The sequence below is a fragment of the Oncorhynchus clarkii genome, chromosome 17 (assembly GCF_045791955.1).
Source record: "Oncorhynchus clarkii lewisi isolate Uvic-CL-2024 chromosome 17, UVic_Ocla_1.0, whole genome shotgun sequence".
Classification (NCBI taxonomy): Eukaryota; Metazoa; Chordata; class Actinopteri; order Salmoniformes; family Salmonidae; genus Oncorhynchus; species Oncorhynchus clarkii.
The window spans coordinates 29,127,410-29,146,196 of record NC_092163.1 but is presented as its reverse complement, the minus strand read 5'-3'; the positions used below and the strand labels follow the sequence as shown (position 1 = coordinate 29,146,196).

Genomic DNA, 18,787 nt, shown 5'->3' with positions numbered 1-18,787 from the left:
TCTATGTCCATATGGTTAAAAGTAATTTAGCTCCATCATGTCTAACTAGCATCCACTTTTCATATTTTGTAAACCTATTTTTTCCTACCATGTTTTTGTGTTAGGATTTGTATTTAGTAATGGACACTTTTTTTTTACATAGAGGAAAACCTGTCTCAGTCTCCTTTCCACGAGACACTGGGAGATTAATTCCCCTTTCAGTAGGACAATAACCTAAAACACAAGGCCAAATCTACACTTGAGTTGCTTCCTAAGAAGACCGTGAATGTTCCTGAGTGGCCGAGTTACAGTTTTTACTTAAATCTGCTTGAAAATCTATGGCAACCATTTTAAAAATGGTTGTCTAGCAATGATCAACATTGGGCAAACATTGTACAATCCAGGTGTGCAAAGCTCTTAGTGACATACCCAGAAAGACTCACAGCTGTAATCGCTACCAAAGTGGATTCTAACATGTATCGTCTCAGGGCTGTGAATACTTATTTAAATTAGATATTTCTGTGTTTAATTTTCGCTATATTTGCTAACATTTCTAAAAACATGTTTTCACTTTGTCATTATGGGGTATTGTGTTTAGATGGGTGAGAAATCAAATCTATTTAATCCATTTTGAATTCAGGCTGTAACACAACAAAATGTGGAATAAGTCGAGGGGTATGAATACTTTCTGAAATGTATCATACTAATTAGAGTATTCCGGATTTACATTTACTATGTTACGTCTAACCTTGAGTCCAGGTTGGGGATAAACACTCTCAAATGTCTTTATTTTAGGCTACCCCGACTTTCTCAGTTTCCTATTTTCCTCATGTTAAATATTAGCCACTATCAGTATCGACCGTCAGTAAGCCTAATAACCACACATTCAACTGCCAATTTACTGTTAGTATCAGTATCGACTGTCAGTAAGCCTAATAACAACACAAATTCAACTGCCAATTTACTGTTAGTTCCCTTCAGTTGGTATATCCTACATTATCATTCCAATTAATGACATTGTTTTGTTTACCTTCATTTGCTTCCTCTGTAAACTCCATTACGGATCATTAGTAACAGTTGAGAATATTGAAAAGGTAGGCTAATTAAATAGTTATGGGACTGAGCACAGACCAAGCTGTAACGATGCATGGCTTGTAATCACACAATTCCATGGTTAATACAGGCAATATACGATGGTATAGCCTACTATTGTACAGTATTCTCCCTAATATAATTATATGTACACTAATCTTCCAACATTAACATGGGTTGAAGATATGAATGTGGCAACTTTCGGGATGAACCAAACCATTCTACATTTTTTACGAATCAATATACAGTACCAGTCAAAAGTTTGGACACACCTACTCAAGGGTTTTTCTTTATTATGACTATTTTCTACATTGTAGAGTAATAGTGAAGACATCAAACTAGGAAATAACACATATGGAAGGAGTCATGTAGTAACGTGTTAAACAAATCAAAATATATTTTATATTCTTCAAAGTAGCCACCCTTTGCCTTGATGACAGCTTTGCACACTCTTGGCATTCTCTCAACCAGCTTCAAAGGGTGGCTACTTTGAAAAATATAAAATAAATGTTTAAACATTTTTTGGTTACTAAATGATTCCATATGTGTTATTTCCTAGTTTTGATGTCTTCACTATTATTCTACAATGTAGAAAATAGTAAAAATAAAGAAGAACCCTTGAATGAGTAGGTGTGTCCAAACTTTTGACTGGTACTGTATTTTGTGCATAAAGGCTCTCCAAACCTGTTTTTTTGTATTTTTAATTTCATAGATTATTTCCTAAACCTAAATAATCTACAAAATCAGAATATTTTCAATCTACCAATTGGCGCTAAAACGGATATGAATATGCATGTATTTAGATGGCTTTCTCGTTGATCACTAATATTCGTAGCCCGTTCTCGCAATATGTTCTAGTGAGTCTGTTGACAAAATTCTAACTAAAAGGTACACCCTATTTAAAGGGATGGCCAGGGTTGGGTAGGTTACTTTCTAATTGTAATCCATTACTGTTACTAGTTATCTATCCAAATTTGTAATCAGTAACATAACTTTTGGATTACCTAAACTCAAACAGTGTTACTTTTAGATCACTTTCCCCTTAAGAGGCATTAGAAGAAGACAAAAATGTATGATATCAATTGAACGACATCTTTTGCAGGATAAATCAATGTTAAAGTTTACATAGCTGGCCATATATGAATGTTACATTTTACTTTATGGGTTAGTTATGTAGGTTTCTTATAGCCCATCGCTTTCTACTACATATAATAAATAATACGATTAAATCTTTACATTAAAAAGTTATTCCAATAAGTGTTATACTTAATTAATCTTCAAGAATAGGACTTGGAAATATGGAAATCTAGATTAGCCAAATTGTTTTACCTGAGCATGACCCCAAAACTAAGGATTTATTAGCCAGCCCAACTCTGTTGTTTATGATTTTGTTGTCATGGAGGACTGATTGGGCTCATTGATTCGAGTTGAAAAATAAATGCAGCGCTCATGGAATGGCATGCTCTGAGCACTACTGAAGAAAAAAAGCCCCACTTGTATTCCATAGGCTTGGATCCGCACTGTGCAGCTGTTGCTCAAGCGCATTTTTTACTGGCTGTTCACTAGTTTCAAAAACAATGATTGATAGGCAGCTTAAACTTCTATAATTCAACCATTATTGCGTTCAAATACACATTTAGATTTGTGAACAGCCATCCACAACAACCACAATCCGTACGACGCCAATAGCTAAATGAGAGAGCAGCAGTGTGATTCACATCAATGCACTATGTAGATATCAATAATAAATTATATTCGTATCGCCGTAGACTAAACCACTGCTGTCATCCTTACCTCCAAGCATTTATTCAAGTTGGATAATCTTTAGATGCCGACAGCAGTCACACCATTGGAAGACATAGCTTGGACTGTAGCCTACAAAAGCCTATTCCTTCTCTTTTCCCGCGATCCATCAAATACGTTTGGTGTGTCATCATAGTGGTCTCTGACTTGTGGTCAGACTCGCTCAGGTGGAACAAATTTAAGCTAGCGCCTTTTTTCAATGCTGACTTGAATGTCATTGAGCGAACAGATGAGTGCCAAAGATTTTTCCGAAAACATCCTTTCTGAATTTAAAAGTAATCCTCGAAGTAATCATCTAGTTTTTCAAAAGTATCTGTAATCTGATTACAATATTTTTTTTGATGGTAACGTAATGGATTACAGTTATCGTTTTTTTTGTAATCCCCATGTAATCCATTACTCTCCAACCCTGGGAATGGCTTAACATAAATGTACTGAAAACCCATAGAGATAGATAGAGAACTCATATTTTTATCTGTGCCATCATAGCGTCTGTGATAGCATGTTTTACAAGCATTTCGCTACACTCGCATTAACATCTGCTAAGCATGTGTATGTGACAAATACAATTTGATTTGAGCATGGGCGGCTCCATTGAGGTTATCTCCGTTTTGAAGTAGTCTATTTTCTTCTTTATGATTGGCTGATCCCTCCTGATGACCTGGTTGGACATAACTCTAACAGGGTCACCAGGAGGGATCAGCCAATGAAGTTGGAAGTCCCACCAAGTTGACTACATTAAAATGGTGGAAGCCCTCAATGGTGCTGCCCATGCTCATATGGCCTTTTGGCAGCTAGAAGCCTCTATAATTCTCTATGTGAAAAACCTATTGAATGAAAATTCCATGAGAAAATCTGTTGGCCAGCAAGTGGGGAGGGTTTTCATTGGATTAATTACATTTATTGGGAGCGCGGAAGGTAGCCACACCTGCAGAGAGCGTTACGTGACAGAATAAGGTAAGTCTGAATACCAAATACTGAGAAGTACATAGGAAACGCACGCCTTTCCTAAGTCTGAATCTGCCACTCTTTAGAAAAGGAACGCTTATGTGACTTAAACATTTGCCAAAAGGCATCTCCGGTTTAAAAGAAAACAAAATGAGACACATATAATATGATAGATATGCAACATGGATACACTGACTGTCTATTTACAGTTTTCTTGAAGATTGCTTTGGCCATCTGTTATGTGGTCTGGCATTATCTAGATATTGAGGAGGAGCACATGGAGTTTCCTTATAGACCGCGAGCAGCTCCACCATCGTTTGTGTGTTCTTCTCCAATGTTCAGTTTGTCTCTAGAACACACAGTACCAACCCCACAGTAAAGAGACCAGTACTAGGACAAAGAAAGGGAGCCGTGGTAGGTTATTGGTTCCACTAGCTGCTAGCTTGAGCTGGTTGGTGTGGCGTTGCGACGTGGGGGTGTCTTCCTCGCAACAATGCACCAGGGCGGCCTGGTAAGACGTGGGCCTCTTCTGGGGCCGGTCAGGGCTGGAGCCATCCGTCGGCCTCTCCCCGATGAACAGCAGAGTGCGCCGTCGATGGTCCAGCTCCGTCTTGAACAGCTCATACTCCTTGTGTGGCAGCTTGATCCCCAGGACGGTACACCCATCCGTGGGGGTCACGTCCTGCTCCACTCCCACCTCCCACCCCCCCGCCTTCCCGCAGCTGCCCCGCCTAGTCTCGTTGAGCACCCTGGCCGTGGCGCCTTCCAGAACGGTGACTCTGGCCCGGGTTACCTTGAAGACGAACTCAGTCCCTCCCGCCACTTTGGCTGAGGGGCCTCCCTGGGCGTAGTGGCCTGAAGCCCGCAGGGTGAAGGTGGGCTGGCTGCAAGTGGGTTCCGAGTAGTGGCGGTAGAGGCCTTCCCAGGAATGCTCATCTGGGCGGAAGGTGAAGTCTCGGGTGAGGAAGAGGACGGCGGGCCGGGCTTCGCAACGTTGGCTCACCCATCGGCCGTCCAAGGACAGAGGCGTTGCTGCAGGGACATGGGGTAACACGGGGGGGCGCTGTTCTGAGGCCCGGAACAGCAAGGCACACGCTGGGCAGGGGTGGATGTGGTGCTGGTAGAAATAGATATAGAAAGGCTAGGGTTATACAGTAGAACTGTCATCCAAAATGCCAGGCTATTATGAAGCCTAGTATAATATGAAGCCTTGTATTGACCATAAAGAGTATGCTTGTTTGGAGATTGGGACACTGTTTTATGTTTCAGTTAGTTAGTTTATCACTGGTATTCAGCATCAGATGAAGAATGGATAGAGAGAGAATTACCAAATTCACTTACAATGTCTTGAAATACATTTGAATAAAATCCCTGCCTTGATCTACATGTATCTTATTAATGGGGAGTCCGTAATCTCACCATAGCATTCTGCAGTGGCTGTTGGTAGCCCATTGGTCGATAGTATGTCCTCTGGGTCCAGTCTGTGTGCACGTCCCCAAGGAAGAGCTCCTGAACCAGACCTCCATGGGGCTGATGCTGGGTCTCCACTCTCACCAAGCCCAACTCCATCATTGAGTACCCCGAGGCACCCAGACAGTCCCTCCCTGCCCGGGCATTGTACAGCTCGTACAGGCGCCCGGGCACCATGCCACCCAAGGTGAGGCCCACACACACGGAGGGTAGACGGGCTGCCAGCTGGTGCATTGCGCCTGGGCTGTGGATGACAATGCCCACTTTGTAGAGGTGGTGCTCCGTCTTGGTGGCACCCCGGGTGATCCAGGAAGCCTGGCGCAGACGGAGCTTGCCCCGGACCACCAGAGAGTATGCGGGCTCCTCGCACCCACTGTCAGTGTAGTAGTGTTGCAGGGCTTTGAACAGGTGGCTTGGGTAGAAGGTGTAGGAACGGGTCAGGAACTCAGGGCCAGGCCGAACTTCACATCTACTTGGGAGAAAGAGGTTGAAAGAGGTCAGTTCCATTTTAGCAACTAGCTGGATGGATGATTGTTTGATTTGAATGAAATGTGATGAAATAATGATGAAATAATTAATTATCTAGGTGTCAAACAACAACCTTCTGAATCACCTTTAGGCTCATTGACCGAGCACACCTCCACAAAGACAAAAAAGGTGACAGTTGTAGAAGAGTTTCCCATATTCATCATTATATTGCAATGGACGTGATAGACATAAATGGTACATATTCCGGAAATAGCCTGTACCGTTCTAAACTTTATTTGGACAACACTTGCCTTGTTGACACCCAGCTGCCCTCCAGTCTTGGGGGAATGTTGGCTGTGATTCTGATGCCATCCTGCAGGTGGGGATACTGACACTGTGGCTCCCATTCCAGGCTAGTCGTGTGGTTGGAGAAAGATCCAAAGAGGGCTATGGGTACCTCCCAGAGCTTACTACTCGACACAAGATCAGCTAGAACCAAGAAAAATAAGAACACTCCCGGTTATCACTCTGTCAATCGGATAAACACAGTTTATTTTTACCCCATACTATTTATACGAATCAGAAACACAAAATAATATGCTTAGAAGATGATTATCAACCTCGTCCATCATAAATCAGGGGTTACACACAGAATAACTAATAGCCAAAGGAAGATATTCACTCCCTGGATTTTTCAGGTCCAAACAAGATTTGGTTGACTGGAAGCAGTTTGAGGGTTCACATTTCTGTAACTGTCCATGTAATGAGATGTGATGGGCTCCATTACAGGCCATATATAGATTTGAATCAGACATTGGCCACATCCACCAAGAGGACCTTTTCTAGGTTTGACACATCTATCAGTCAGCAGCTGAGCTCCAACTCCAACTCACATTTTCCCGATATGTGTGTGTGTGTGATATCTACATTTTGAAATTGAAGTTTTAGACATGATTTGACACTTTTTATGTACTTTCACTGTGTTGGAATTATCATAGCTCAATCAAGAGTAGCACACACTAACATGACAGCATGGTACATTTACTCCTATCAAAAGCAATATATTTTACTCAATTTTATCAACATAAGGTATCTGACGCATGTACATCTGCAATCTCTTTCTTTATTTTGACTGCTATAGCCACACATGGTGATGTACCTATGTACTCGTTTATGTGCATCGATTGGCCTGCCTTGGATGGAGCAAGGCCCACAATTTTAACAGAGACCAAGACAATCGTGCCGAGTTGATTTCTTTGATTGAACCCAAATGATGCGAGCTTGAGGAGAGGGAATGATATCCAGCACGAAGATAACTCATTGGTAATAGGACGCTGTGGCTCAGGTTTCAGTCTCCCCAGCCAAATGTCAAACAACAAGGGGATGAGTCCCCATTGACACCCACTAGTTTTCCCTCACCCACCCTGTTCTTTCTCTTTTTCTATATCTGTTCCCCTCTTGTTCTGTCTTCTTTTCCTTTCCCTTAGTCCCTCTTCGTCGCTCTCTCTTTTTTGTCGCTCTGCTGTCTCTCTCTCTCTCTCTGTGTCCTTATGTTGTCCCCCCTCTTTCTTTTGCTCTCTTTCTTTGTCCCTCTCTCGCTCTCCCTTTCTTTGTCCCTATGTACATATTATATTCATCCCTTTACATTTGTGTGTATTTGTGTGTAAAAGGTAGTTGTGGATTTGTTGGATTACTGTTAGATATTACTGCATAGTCGGAACTAGGAACACAAGCATTTCGCTACACTCACATTAACATCTGCTAACCATGTGTATGTGACCAATAAAATTTGATTTGATTTGTCTTTGTCTGTTCTACCCCCACCCCGGGGGTTGGTGGGCTTTGTCATGGCCCTGTGGACAGCTTTATGGATGTTCTCTGGTTCGGCTACTGGAGGTTCGTCTCTATGTCCCATGTTTGTCCCAGATAAAGCTCACTTCGCTGCCCGAGTCGCCACCAAGGCATCCTACTAGATGGCACTTTTCAGCTACTTCTTTGATTGGAGAGAAACCAATGTTTGCTCAAAATCAGCCAATCTACTTCCTTTTAAATCTTTCGGAGAGTAATTGGACAGCTTTTATTTTCTGTGTCAATGTCAGCCAGGGGATGTTTGTTCCTTAGATGTTGGAATGGTTTCTGCGTGTCATTGAAGCTGCCTTATAGGCATTGTGCGAGACTCACTTAGATACTCTCTCTGCTCAGCATGATGTTTGGTTTGGGAGATTTTTGTCTTGAGGCACTTTTTGGGGAAATAGTGATCAAAGTACATTTGTTAATATACAAAATAATTGTCCAAAGCAGAATAAACATGGTGTTACAACTTCCGCCAAAGTTGGTGCCTCTCCTTGTTCGGGCAGCGGTGGTCGTCGTCACCGGCTTTCTAGCTGCCACGATCTACGTTCTTTTTCCATTTGTTTTGTCTTGATTGTACACACCTGGTTCCCATTATGTTATAATTTATTCCCTATTTAACCCTCTAGTTCCCACATGGTTTTGTGCATGTTTGTTCTTTGTTTAGTGTTCAAGACTTCTGTGAGCTGGTGTGTTTTCCCTGTGTGGAAATGTTGTTGTTTCTTTTCGAGTAAAGTACATATTTTACGCAGTTCTGTGTCCTGCGCCTGACTCCGTCTTAACCGCTGCACATTGACACATGACACATGGTTGCAATTTTCCCTCCCTGAAGATGTATTTGTTTATTCTCTGTCTCCATTATTGGCAAGCACCACCGTCAAATTGACTAATTTTGTTCCCTAGAGAGGTCTTTGCTGAAATACTAATCAGGATTAATTCATTTGTTCCTCTTTGGTCATCTGACAAGTCTGTTTCAAGTTAGTAGAGAAAATGTGAATCACCACACTCTATTGAATGGACAGGACTTATGAGATATGGATAAAGAATATTTTAGGGTGTAATATTCAGGCCTCTGTTTTGCCAAATCTTTCTAGTGTTTTTCAGGTGAGCAGTCATTCTGTTTCTCTCCTTCCTTGGATCTCATTCCAATAGGACATATGGTTGCATTTACCAAAATAATAGAAGTTAAAAAAAACTGCTTTAGAAAAACTAAATTGTACAACCTGGGGTTTAAATTATTGTACTTAGTCTAAAAGGGGTGTTATTGCATGACTTGTTACAAGGTAATGTAGTAGTTTTATTTTCCACAGGTTTACAACAATCTATTTTTCTTAATTTAGATTATTAAGGTAGTTGTTTCTTAATTCAATGAATACCACTGATTCTTCACCTGTGGTCAGGGGCATATTCTAATTTGTTATTCAGCGACTCCTTGGTTTGCTATGAAGCTTAGGAATGGGGAGGCATTTAAACCAAACACTTTCAATTTGGAGCTATGGATGCAAGGACTGAATGTCCATGAAATGAAACTTGTAGTATTGAACATGTTTTGAAGCTATGCATTGTTTGTTAACAAAAAAAATGGAGTAAAACAACCTTATACTTTAGGTTATGATCTGGTAAAACTATTGGAATAGTAATCTCATGAGGTATTTATAACTTATTTTCTTCCAGAAGTGATGGCTATATACAATATAATTCATTGTTATAGCCATCAAACACATAGCCATAAATAATGCATGTATCAATCCCAAATTGCCTATTTAGTTAAAATGACCAACAGCTGCACAAATTGCAGATTGTACCTTAAATTAATGTAATTTCTGGCTGACTACCAGTCCTGGCTGTAACCTATGGAGGGTGCCAGTGCACTGCCACTGAGCCTCTGCTCATCAATGGCCTCACCTGTAGTATCTGACCAGCGTGTGGTCACAGTTAGAAACTCCAGGAGACAATGCAGTGAATCAAGTGTGGTCTAACCCATAGACTGCATTCCAAAGTTACCCTCCACAGCAAGGATCAGTGATATAATAGCAGCAACACTTTAATAGACGCTAAGAGACTGTGCAGTACTTTTGACCAGGGCCCATAAGTAGTAAAGTAGTACATTATAAAGGGAATAGGGCGCCATTTGGGACATTACCCTAGTCTATCAGCCCTACCGCTGCCATCCGGAAAGACAGGCATGTCTGAACCCCAGCCTAAGTCATCTATCTACCTGCCTGGAAATTCCATCACAGGATCAATCCCACACACTGCAGACGTTGATTTATAAAAGGGATGCCATTTACGATGGACCTCTGGGCTCCTATTTGTTTGTTTGTGTTTGTGATTAGGGTTTGGCAACTCGGACTTCTCCATCTCATGTCTCATCCGCCAACTACTGGAGGCCAAGCGTAAATACTTTTTATGTACCTCTCTATTTGGATCTGTCTAGGTGCAAACACACATGAGGTGGGATCCAGGCGGTTTTTAATCCGCCACCCACGTCTTGTGGGGGAGTTGAGTGCTCGACGCCAGCCAGCCAGTCTCTCAGCCAGCCTGCTGTCAGACTCGAGTGCCTGTGGCCACTGTTCTGTGTGTTTGCCTCTCTCTCTTTTTCTCTCACTGCTCGCCTTACTGCTCCAATGCTAGAGGAGAAAACCCACTTTAACTGTCCCTGAATAGCTCCTTCACACACTGCTACATGGCTTTGTGTGGAGCTAACACCTGCCTCTTGATTAGGGCAAACTTGATGAAAAAGCCATGTTTACGACTCATTTCTTTTGGATGGATTTCAGAATATTTTATCTTTTTTACTTTCTCATCTGTCTTTGTTTCTTTTTTTTTTGAGTGTGTGTCCGTCCGGGGTCTGATGAGTTGGTCGGAAGGAAAAGCGGAAGCTTCTTTGTCTGGTGTAATGAGTCTCCCAGTCCCCTGATTACTGGGGGGAGTAGGGTAAAAGGGAAAGGGGATACCTAGTCAGTTGCACAACTGAATGCTTTCAGCCAAAATGTGTCTTCCACATTAACCCAATCCCTCTGAATCAGAGAGGTGCGGGGGGCCGCCTTAATCGACATCCACGTCATCCACGTGTGTTTGTGTATGTGCGTGCATGCATGCGTCTGTAATGCATATGTGCATCTGCCTGTATTTGTGTGTGCGTGTATGTGTGCTGCATGTATGCGTTAGTGTGTGTGGGCGTCCGTCAGTGTGTGAGAAGCTTAAGTTGAGTGGTACAGTGCAGATACACTCAGTCTCCCAGGTTGAGTTGGCCCCGGCCCCATCAAGCACAGCTGCTTTTCCAGACACTGCTGCGTTGGCCTCCACAGCAAGGATCAGTGATATAATAGCAGCAACACTTTAAAAGAGGGAAGTATCTCACCACCCATGTACAGATGGATAAAAAATATCCCCAGGTATCCTCATAGGGACAAGGCTTCTAACTCATTAACATTTCCACTATATTGATACTCGGCATACTGGGCACAGACATCAATTCTACATCTAATCCACATTGGTTCAACGTAATTTCATTGAAATGACATAGAAGCAACATTGATTCAACCAGTGTGTACTCAGTGGGAATGTTGTGCATTTAGCAGTACACAACACTGATGGAAATATAACATGTAAAACAAACATGCATCTCTGATGCATGTTCTTCCTGTAGAATCAGGAATCATGTCAGCTTTATTCATGACATTTCTATCTTCAATGTTCTGTAATGTTTGCCTGAAGCTTACTCAGCATTTCCCAGGTGCTCTTTTATCCATCAGTGGAGGCTCCTCAGAGGAGGAAGGGGAGGACCATCCTCCTCAGTGTATTTCATAAAAATAAATAAATAAAATAAAATGGTAAAACATAGAAAAAGTTATCCTTTTTAGATAAAACTATACCAAATATATTAAAGTCACCAAATAATTGATTAAAACACACTGTTTTGCAATGAAGGTCTACAGTAGCCTCAACAACACTCTGTAGGGTTGCACAATGGTGTAGCCAGAGGACAGCTAGCTTCTGTCCTCCTCTTGGTACATTGACTTCAAAACAACACCTAGGAGGCTCATGGTTCTCACTCCCTTCCATAGACACAGTATTTATGACAACTTCAGGAGGACGTCCTCCAACCTATCAGAGCTCTTGCAGCATGAACTGAAATGGTGTCCACCCAATCAAAGGACCAGAGAATGAAATTAGTACTGAACACATAAACTACAGCTAGTTAGCACTGCAGTGCATAAAATGTGGTGAGTAGTTGCCTCAAAGAGAAAGACAATAGTAGAACAGTTTTCAACAAATTAAATTCTTAAATGCAGAAGAAGCAAGCGAGAGAGAGATTTCGTAAAATAAAATCACTTTCAGTTTCACTTACTTAGCTAGCAAATGCAGCTGGCTAGTTTAGTTACTCAAACACCCGGCTCAAACAGAGGGATGCTATGCTATGTTATCTAGCTGGCTATGACTATCCAACACCGCACTGGAACTCTTTCAAGTCAAGGTAAGCTTTTGGTTTTATTAATTTATTGACACCGGGAGACCTCTGGTGTAATTGCTTACTGCCTGTACACTGTAACGTTACTGCATGATTGTAGCGGGTTTACTAACGCATTGGTTCTATTAGCTACGTTGACTAGGACGTTACTTGAGCTAATATGGGAACAACGATGTAGGCCGTGTTATGACATGGTTTGGCTTGGAAAGTTTTTTTTGCCTGGTCACGTACAGCTGATGTGTTGTTCATTGAAGTCCACAAACGAAGGGGAAAGGTGAGAGGAGAAGAGTGCATAGAAGCTAGAATGAATACAACTTGGCTGCTGTGATCAGGGATGTATTCATTCTGCCGATTCTGTTTGAAAACGTTTCTTAAACGGAAGCAAACGAAACGGGTATAAACATACCTGCATTTGTCCAATAGGAACTCTTGTTTACAACAGTTGGAATAATGATTACATCCTATATACGCTACTGCAGGCAAGAGTGTGCAAGGCGGTATTGAATGTGTTACTGTCTGTCCACGTGTCATTGTCTGTCATCTCAAATGTTTCTCTCGACCTGTGTGCGCCTATGTTGTAAACGTTCATTCATAGGCTAGGTTGTAGCAACCTCATGATGGGCATAGGGAAAATGTATGTTTCATGTAGTAGCCTCAACTACGATGTTACATTGAACTGCGTGAATGGAATATGAATGACAGTCATCCAACATGTTGTAATAGAAGCTTAGCAGCTTAAATCAAATGTGACTTTGGTCTAACATGTTTATCATATTAAATTATATATATTTTTTTACTTGCCTTAATTAAATCAGGTAAGTTATTGTTATGTCCCAAATAGAACCCTATATACTATATATTGCACTACGTTTAACCTGAGCCCTAAGGGCCTTGGTCAAAAGTAGTGCACTATAAAGGAAATATGGTGCCATTTGGGACGTATTAAGTTTCAATGTACCAACAGCCATTCATCTCCTCAAGCTGTTACAGCCTCAGCCATTCACACTCTCTCCCTCTCAAAGACATCCTCACTGGAAACAACAAAGTCAGTCAAACCGAGATGTCTTTCTGCATGGGTTTAAGGGCGTTTCACAGGGGGCACCAGGTCGGTTTTGTTTTTTCCCCATCTCGAGTGTCCCCTCAAGTCGTATAGCCACCCATTGTTGTCTTTTCATCAAAGTTAAACCTGACTTAATCCGACGGCCCTGTTTATTTAGTCAAGGGATGGGGGGGGGGGGGGGGTTCTTCCAATAAGGCCTGCCAGTTCCCTTGTGGTTCACTCTGGCTCCTATTAACCCAACAGTACTCTGTACATTCCTTTCTCCAAACACTACCAATATTCACCCACAGACACTGTGGTAAAGGCAGGAGCTTACCATAAAAAATTCCAGTGACGTTATGGAACCAGACGGTGGCTACTGTTATATAAATATATACACAGGTGATATACATTTCAATGAATGAGGTCAGATGGGTTAGTGAGATGAGTAGGGTGATAGGAATGTTAGGGATGGAAGGGATGAAAGGCAGGGATGAAATCGGGATTCTGAGCTCTGAGAATTCAGTGGCTGTTATTGCAAGTCTACTCGAGCTCTGATTGGTGCTTTCACTCTGTCATTTGCATGTAAGTTCTACAGCAGGAGGGTCTTTAGGCCGTATAAACATAATTTATTTATGCTCAGTCATATCTCGCCAATATGATTCAGGAGGAGGGGAGGGGGGTACAACTAAGAGAAAGGTGAGATCATTTGGAATAATGTAAATAAGCCAAGTATTGACATTGTTGGACATTGTTGCTGTGTTGTTGCAACGTTAAGGTAGAGTTGCCCAAAAGTCTGAATCAATATGGAAGATTCTTAGTCTAGTGCAGGCCCAGTGCAGTTAACATTCTGTTTTTCCTGTGTTTTATATCATATTGTACAAGAGCTGATAAAACAAACACTGAAAAAGTGTGAACAAATTGATTAGTGTTATTTCCTGACATTTGCTGATTGAAAATACACTCTACAAAGGACCTTCTAATCAGCAGGTTGGCATGGGCGAAGTTTCGGCTTTCCATGGTGACATCACCATGTGGTAATTGGTTAACAGACCAATAACAAAGAGAGTTCCAAACATGTCTGCTAATAATAGCAAGTTTTCAGTTTCCCCCTCCCCACTAAGACCACTCCCAGCCAGTCCTAGCAAAAGTCTTGCTTGAGAAATAGTTTTTTTGCTAAAAAGCTATTCTTGTCCATTTAAAAGGAAATATTTTACGCTAAGGTACTTTATTGTTACCCAGAAATTATTTGGTATTTATATAAAAACAGTTGCATTGCTCCTTTAAGTTATTGCTTAAGTTATTGTCTTTTTGGAAACCCTTCGAATTAAGTAGTCTTGCATTGTTTGCGTGGCATTGTCATGAGACTAACATACCACCTGTCACAAGCTGGATGTAATCATTGCGTGCTATGAGTGTGGGACCAAATACAGTCTGCACTTTAATCTCATAGTCATTATATTATTTTTAAATCCAAAGTGCTGGAGTACAGAGCCAAAACAACAAAAAATGTGTCACTCTTCCAATACTTTTGGATCTCACTGTATATGGATCTAAATAACATAATTGCTTACTTAATTGTGTGCTGTGGATTCTTATCCTATATTAAGTGTGTGATTTTTACACCAATCATTTTTGTCTCACTTCATAAACCTTTTGGAATTATGGTCACTGTCCCAATACATTTAGAGCTCACTGTATGTCCAACCATTAATGAAAGTGAATGGAAGTTCCTTGGATAACACCTTTGATCTACAAACAATGAGAAAAAGTCCCTTGGGTTGTGGTGTAAACTAGACTCATGGCATGTGTCTGGGCCCAGGGACTCAAAAGCTCCTGTCTACTACTTGACTGAGCAAAAGAAAAACAGCTTTTCAAATACCAATCTATTACGGTGATTATGAGGGGGCAGATGCCTCCCGCCGTCTCCTCGCGCATCACCTTAACGGGCCCTGACGGGCAAAATGCTTGTCTCCCCCAAGGCTGCTGAGAGGAAAATCAACTCTAAACGCTATCCTGAGGTAGGGTCAGTTAATGGTAGTGTCCTGTTATTCCATCTATTACTATAATGGCAATATTAGTTCCAGGACCACGCTCCCCTGCTCCTGGGGAACCATGCAAGGCTTTTCAAGAAGGCTTTTAAAGAAGGACTCCTGGGCTTACTATGCTGTTTGTCTCTCTGGAGAGAGAATGATAGCCTTTGATAACAGACTTATTCTTCACTAATCTAATTTCAGTAAGCAGTTTTTTACAAGGTCATAATATAACTTTAAATATGGGACTTTTTGCAAGGATTTTAATCTTTCATCAACAAGTTGCATCATTGCTAAAGTCCTCAGCATATTTCTCTTAACTTAATGTCCACTCCATGCTCTTTCTGATAGGCACACAGTTAGAGGCACAGTCAATTGTTCTCTGAATTTAACTTCATGTCAGACAAGTTTAATACAATTTCGAAAGCAGATCAGCTGGTGTGAACCATTGGATGCTTTTAACTACTGCCCCTTAAACATTGGATACCTGCTCAAGTTTCAACAACCTCTGATACAGTGATTTCAAAATTTCAGCAATTCAAAGGTTAGACGACAGCCCTAGAGGTAAAAAAATAAATAAACGAGCTATTCGCTAGTTCATTTGATCACTGATTATGTATGCAATCATTCAGTTGTATTGCTTTGTTCCAACTTTGGATGAGTCGACTAGCAACAAGTTGTTAAAGACAGGTCAAACATACATGATGCATATTTTTGTAAGTGTTTAAGCTATCCTTTAGCACCTTGGTAAACAGCGCAGAAAAAGCAGTTCACCTTAGATTATGTTTTTGAGGAATCTGATTCTCAGCGATAGTTTCAAAGCAATGTGCTTTAGATATACGTGCTCATACATGTTTTAAATCCATGTGAAATATATTTTTTAAAGATCATGAAAACTGTATGGGAAAATATTGTATCAAATTCATGGTGCTGCATTGTAATCTGATTCCTCAAGTTAAATAAATAAACCAGCCAACCAAAGTAGGCTTTCATCTGAAATCATGACCCAGTTCAGTGAATTAAATAACATATAAATTAATACATGTAGCCTTTAAAATCTACTTCTGAAAATATTACATTTTGGTGAAGATTCACCATAATTGACATAATATAAATCAGCTATCATCATGGAATCATATGCACACAATCAGGCTTCAGTTTCATTTGAAGCTTGGCTGTTAAAGCTGTTACTGTCCAGATGCACAGTAAGTGGACAAAAACTGTGTCGAGGGCAACCAGAGGACACAGACAGACAGACTTACCTTGCCACAGCCACAGTACCCAAAGTCCCCTCAACAGGCGAGTGAAATGTCCTTTTGACATGATCCCGCTCACACACACACACTCACTCACACTCAGAGAAAGACCCTCAAAGTCCACTGTGGTCCAGAACAAGCAGCCTCTTCAATACGTGCTGGTAATCTAGGACATCACCATGCCAAAGATTGAGAGAGGAAAGCCCAATAATCCAGTATGAAATGTGGTCCTTTACAGATAGTGTTTGTTGCTTTCTTCTTCTATTTCAGTTTGTCCTCCCATGGTATGAAATGCAGTCCACTCAGTCAGAATAAATTGCTTGAACCTCCTCACACTAAACTCAGTGGTAGAGAAGAGGATTTCTCTCTCTCTCTCTCGGTTGTCTATCTTGGTCCTGGGCTGCACTCTGTTTGCATCCTGTGCATGTGTGGCTGTGTGTGTGCTCCCGTCTGACTGTTGGTTTGAGCGGAGAGGAGTGAGTGTGCGAGAGAGAGAATAAAAGAGAGAGTAAAAGAGAGTTTAAAACTTCTCCAACTGAAGCCTCTGGGAGTTTTCAGAGTAAGTTGCAAAAGGGCAAAGAAAGAGCTGCAGGCTACAACACAAGTGAGAAACAATCAAATCCCCAACATATCTATAAAGTGAAAAAGTCTTAATACTTGAGAGAATTACCATGTATAATGTTTTTTTTTTGCGATTTCCCTCCTTTTCCACTCGCCTCACTGTACGTTATAAATTATTATGCCTCTAATTTGTGGTAGCTACATAGCAACACAGTACACAGCCCCCAGATCACACCTCCCTGCTGAGGCACACACACACACATTCAAAGGGCGGAGTTGACATTGCTGACCACTGCAGAGGTAAAGTGGGGGTTTGCTGGGATTTCAAAGGTGGCTGCCAGGGCAGTGTTGGCAGGGGTTCTGGGATCAGTGGGCAGACTGGGGCTCTGGCTCAGCCCCACAGACGGGTAATAGAGGTGGGTGGCTTTTTGGCTGATCCCAGGCCAGCAAATTGGTTCCCTGAGGAGGTTCTACCCTGGGTGTGAGGAGCTTTGATCCACTCCACGCAAATGGCTGGAATTTTCATACACTCGCACACACCAGTAGCATAGCCAGAAATTAATTGGTGGGTGGGCCTAAAGAGATTGAGGTGGGGGGACAGCTAACTTCCTGTGAAGAGAAAATTGTTGTTTAAAAGATAATCTCATGCTATTCTACACATTTTGCCATGAGGCTGAGATAATTTTTATATATTTTTTTATAGCTAATTAAAGCTAAAATATAGGTGTGTGACTGTGATAAAGCCCCTCCTATGAGGGGTTCATAGCTCTGTTCAGGTGCGTCTTCGACCATCCACCATAGAGCAGAGAGGGGGGTGAGTGCCTACTACAACTACGGCAGGATGGCCAGACAACGCGGAGTACGCGCTCACCTTTCGGACAGTGGCAGCATCCAGTGGATGGTATGAGCCAGCGCTCCGCACCCTATTCAGAATAGGATTGCGCAAAGAGGTCCAGACGCAGTTGGCGTGCTGAGACGACCACCTACTGGATAAACTTCTTTGGGAGCGCCGGTACCCCCATCGCCTCTCTCCCTCCTCCGTTGATCATTCTGAGTCAGAGACTGAACCCATGGAGGTCGGGGCCACATGTCTCTCCGCGGCTGAGCAATGCCGTCGTAGACAGCTGGGGCTCTGTCCTTAATGTGGACAGGAGGGGCACCAGCTTCAATGGTGTCCGGTACATTCTAACCAGGGTTCCACAGGAGCAGAGAGACAGCCACTGGTGTCATGGTCAGCCTCACTTCTGGGTACCGGCCTCAGTCTAACGGGTAGGTGGAGAGGATGAAACAGGAGCTGGCGAGGTTCCTGAGGTGCCATTGCCAGGACCGGCAGGGGGAATGGTCCCGATTCCTTCCTTGGGCTGAATACGCAGAGAATTCATTGTGACACTCTTCCACCAGGCTGACACCCTTCCAATGTGTTCTGGGTTATCAGCCAGCTTTGGCTCCCTGGACTGCTCCAAGCCAGACCGAAGATCCTGTGGTGGACGAGTGGTTCAGGCGCACAGAAAAGGTTTTGAATGATGACAATGTGAGACTCCAGCATGCCGTCCGCTGTCAGAAAGAGCAGGCGGATTGCCACCGCAGTGAGGCTCCCGTGTTCCATCCTGGTGATTGTGTCTGGCTCTCCACCAGGAACCTCCCACTTCGCCTGCCCTGTGAGAAGCTGAGTCCCCGGTTTGTGGGGCCATTCTAGGTCCTCCGGAGGGTCAACGAGGTAACTTACAGATTACAACTCCACACTAACTTCCGGATCTTACCGTATTTTCATGTTTCCCTCCTCAGGCCAGTGGCTCCCAGTCCCCTGGCTGAT

General features: G+C 42.3%; 1 protein-coding gene across 1 annotated transcript; it reads right to left on the bottom strand.

The window, feature by feature from the left end:
• Positions 1 to 3,708: 3,708 nt before the first annotated feature.
• LOC139369700 (protein APCDD1-like) lies at positions 3,709 to 16,643 on the bottom strand. The gene is made up of 4 exons (XM_071108962.1): positions 16,420 to 16,643; positions 6,072 to 6,249; positions 5,242 to 5,761; positions 3,709 to 4,939 (listed from the first exon to the last, which is right to left on the bottom strand). The coding sequence occupies exons 1-4, from the start codon at positions 16,478 to 16,480 to the stop codon at positions 4,172 to 4,174; spliced, it is 1,527 nt and encodes a 508-aa protein (XP_070965063.1). The 5' UTR covers positions 16,481 to 16,643; the 3' UTR covers positions 3,709 to 4,171.
• Positions 16,644 to 18,787: the final 2,144 nt, after the last annotated feature.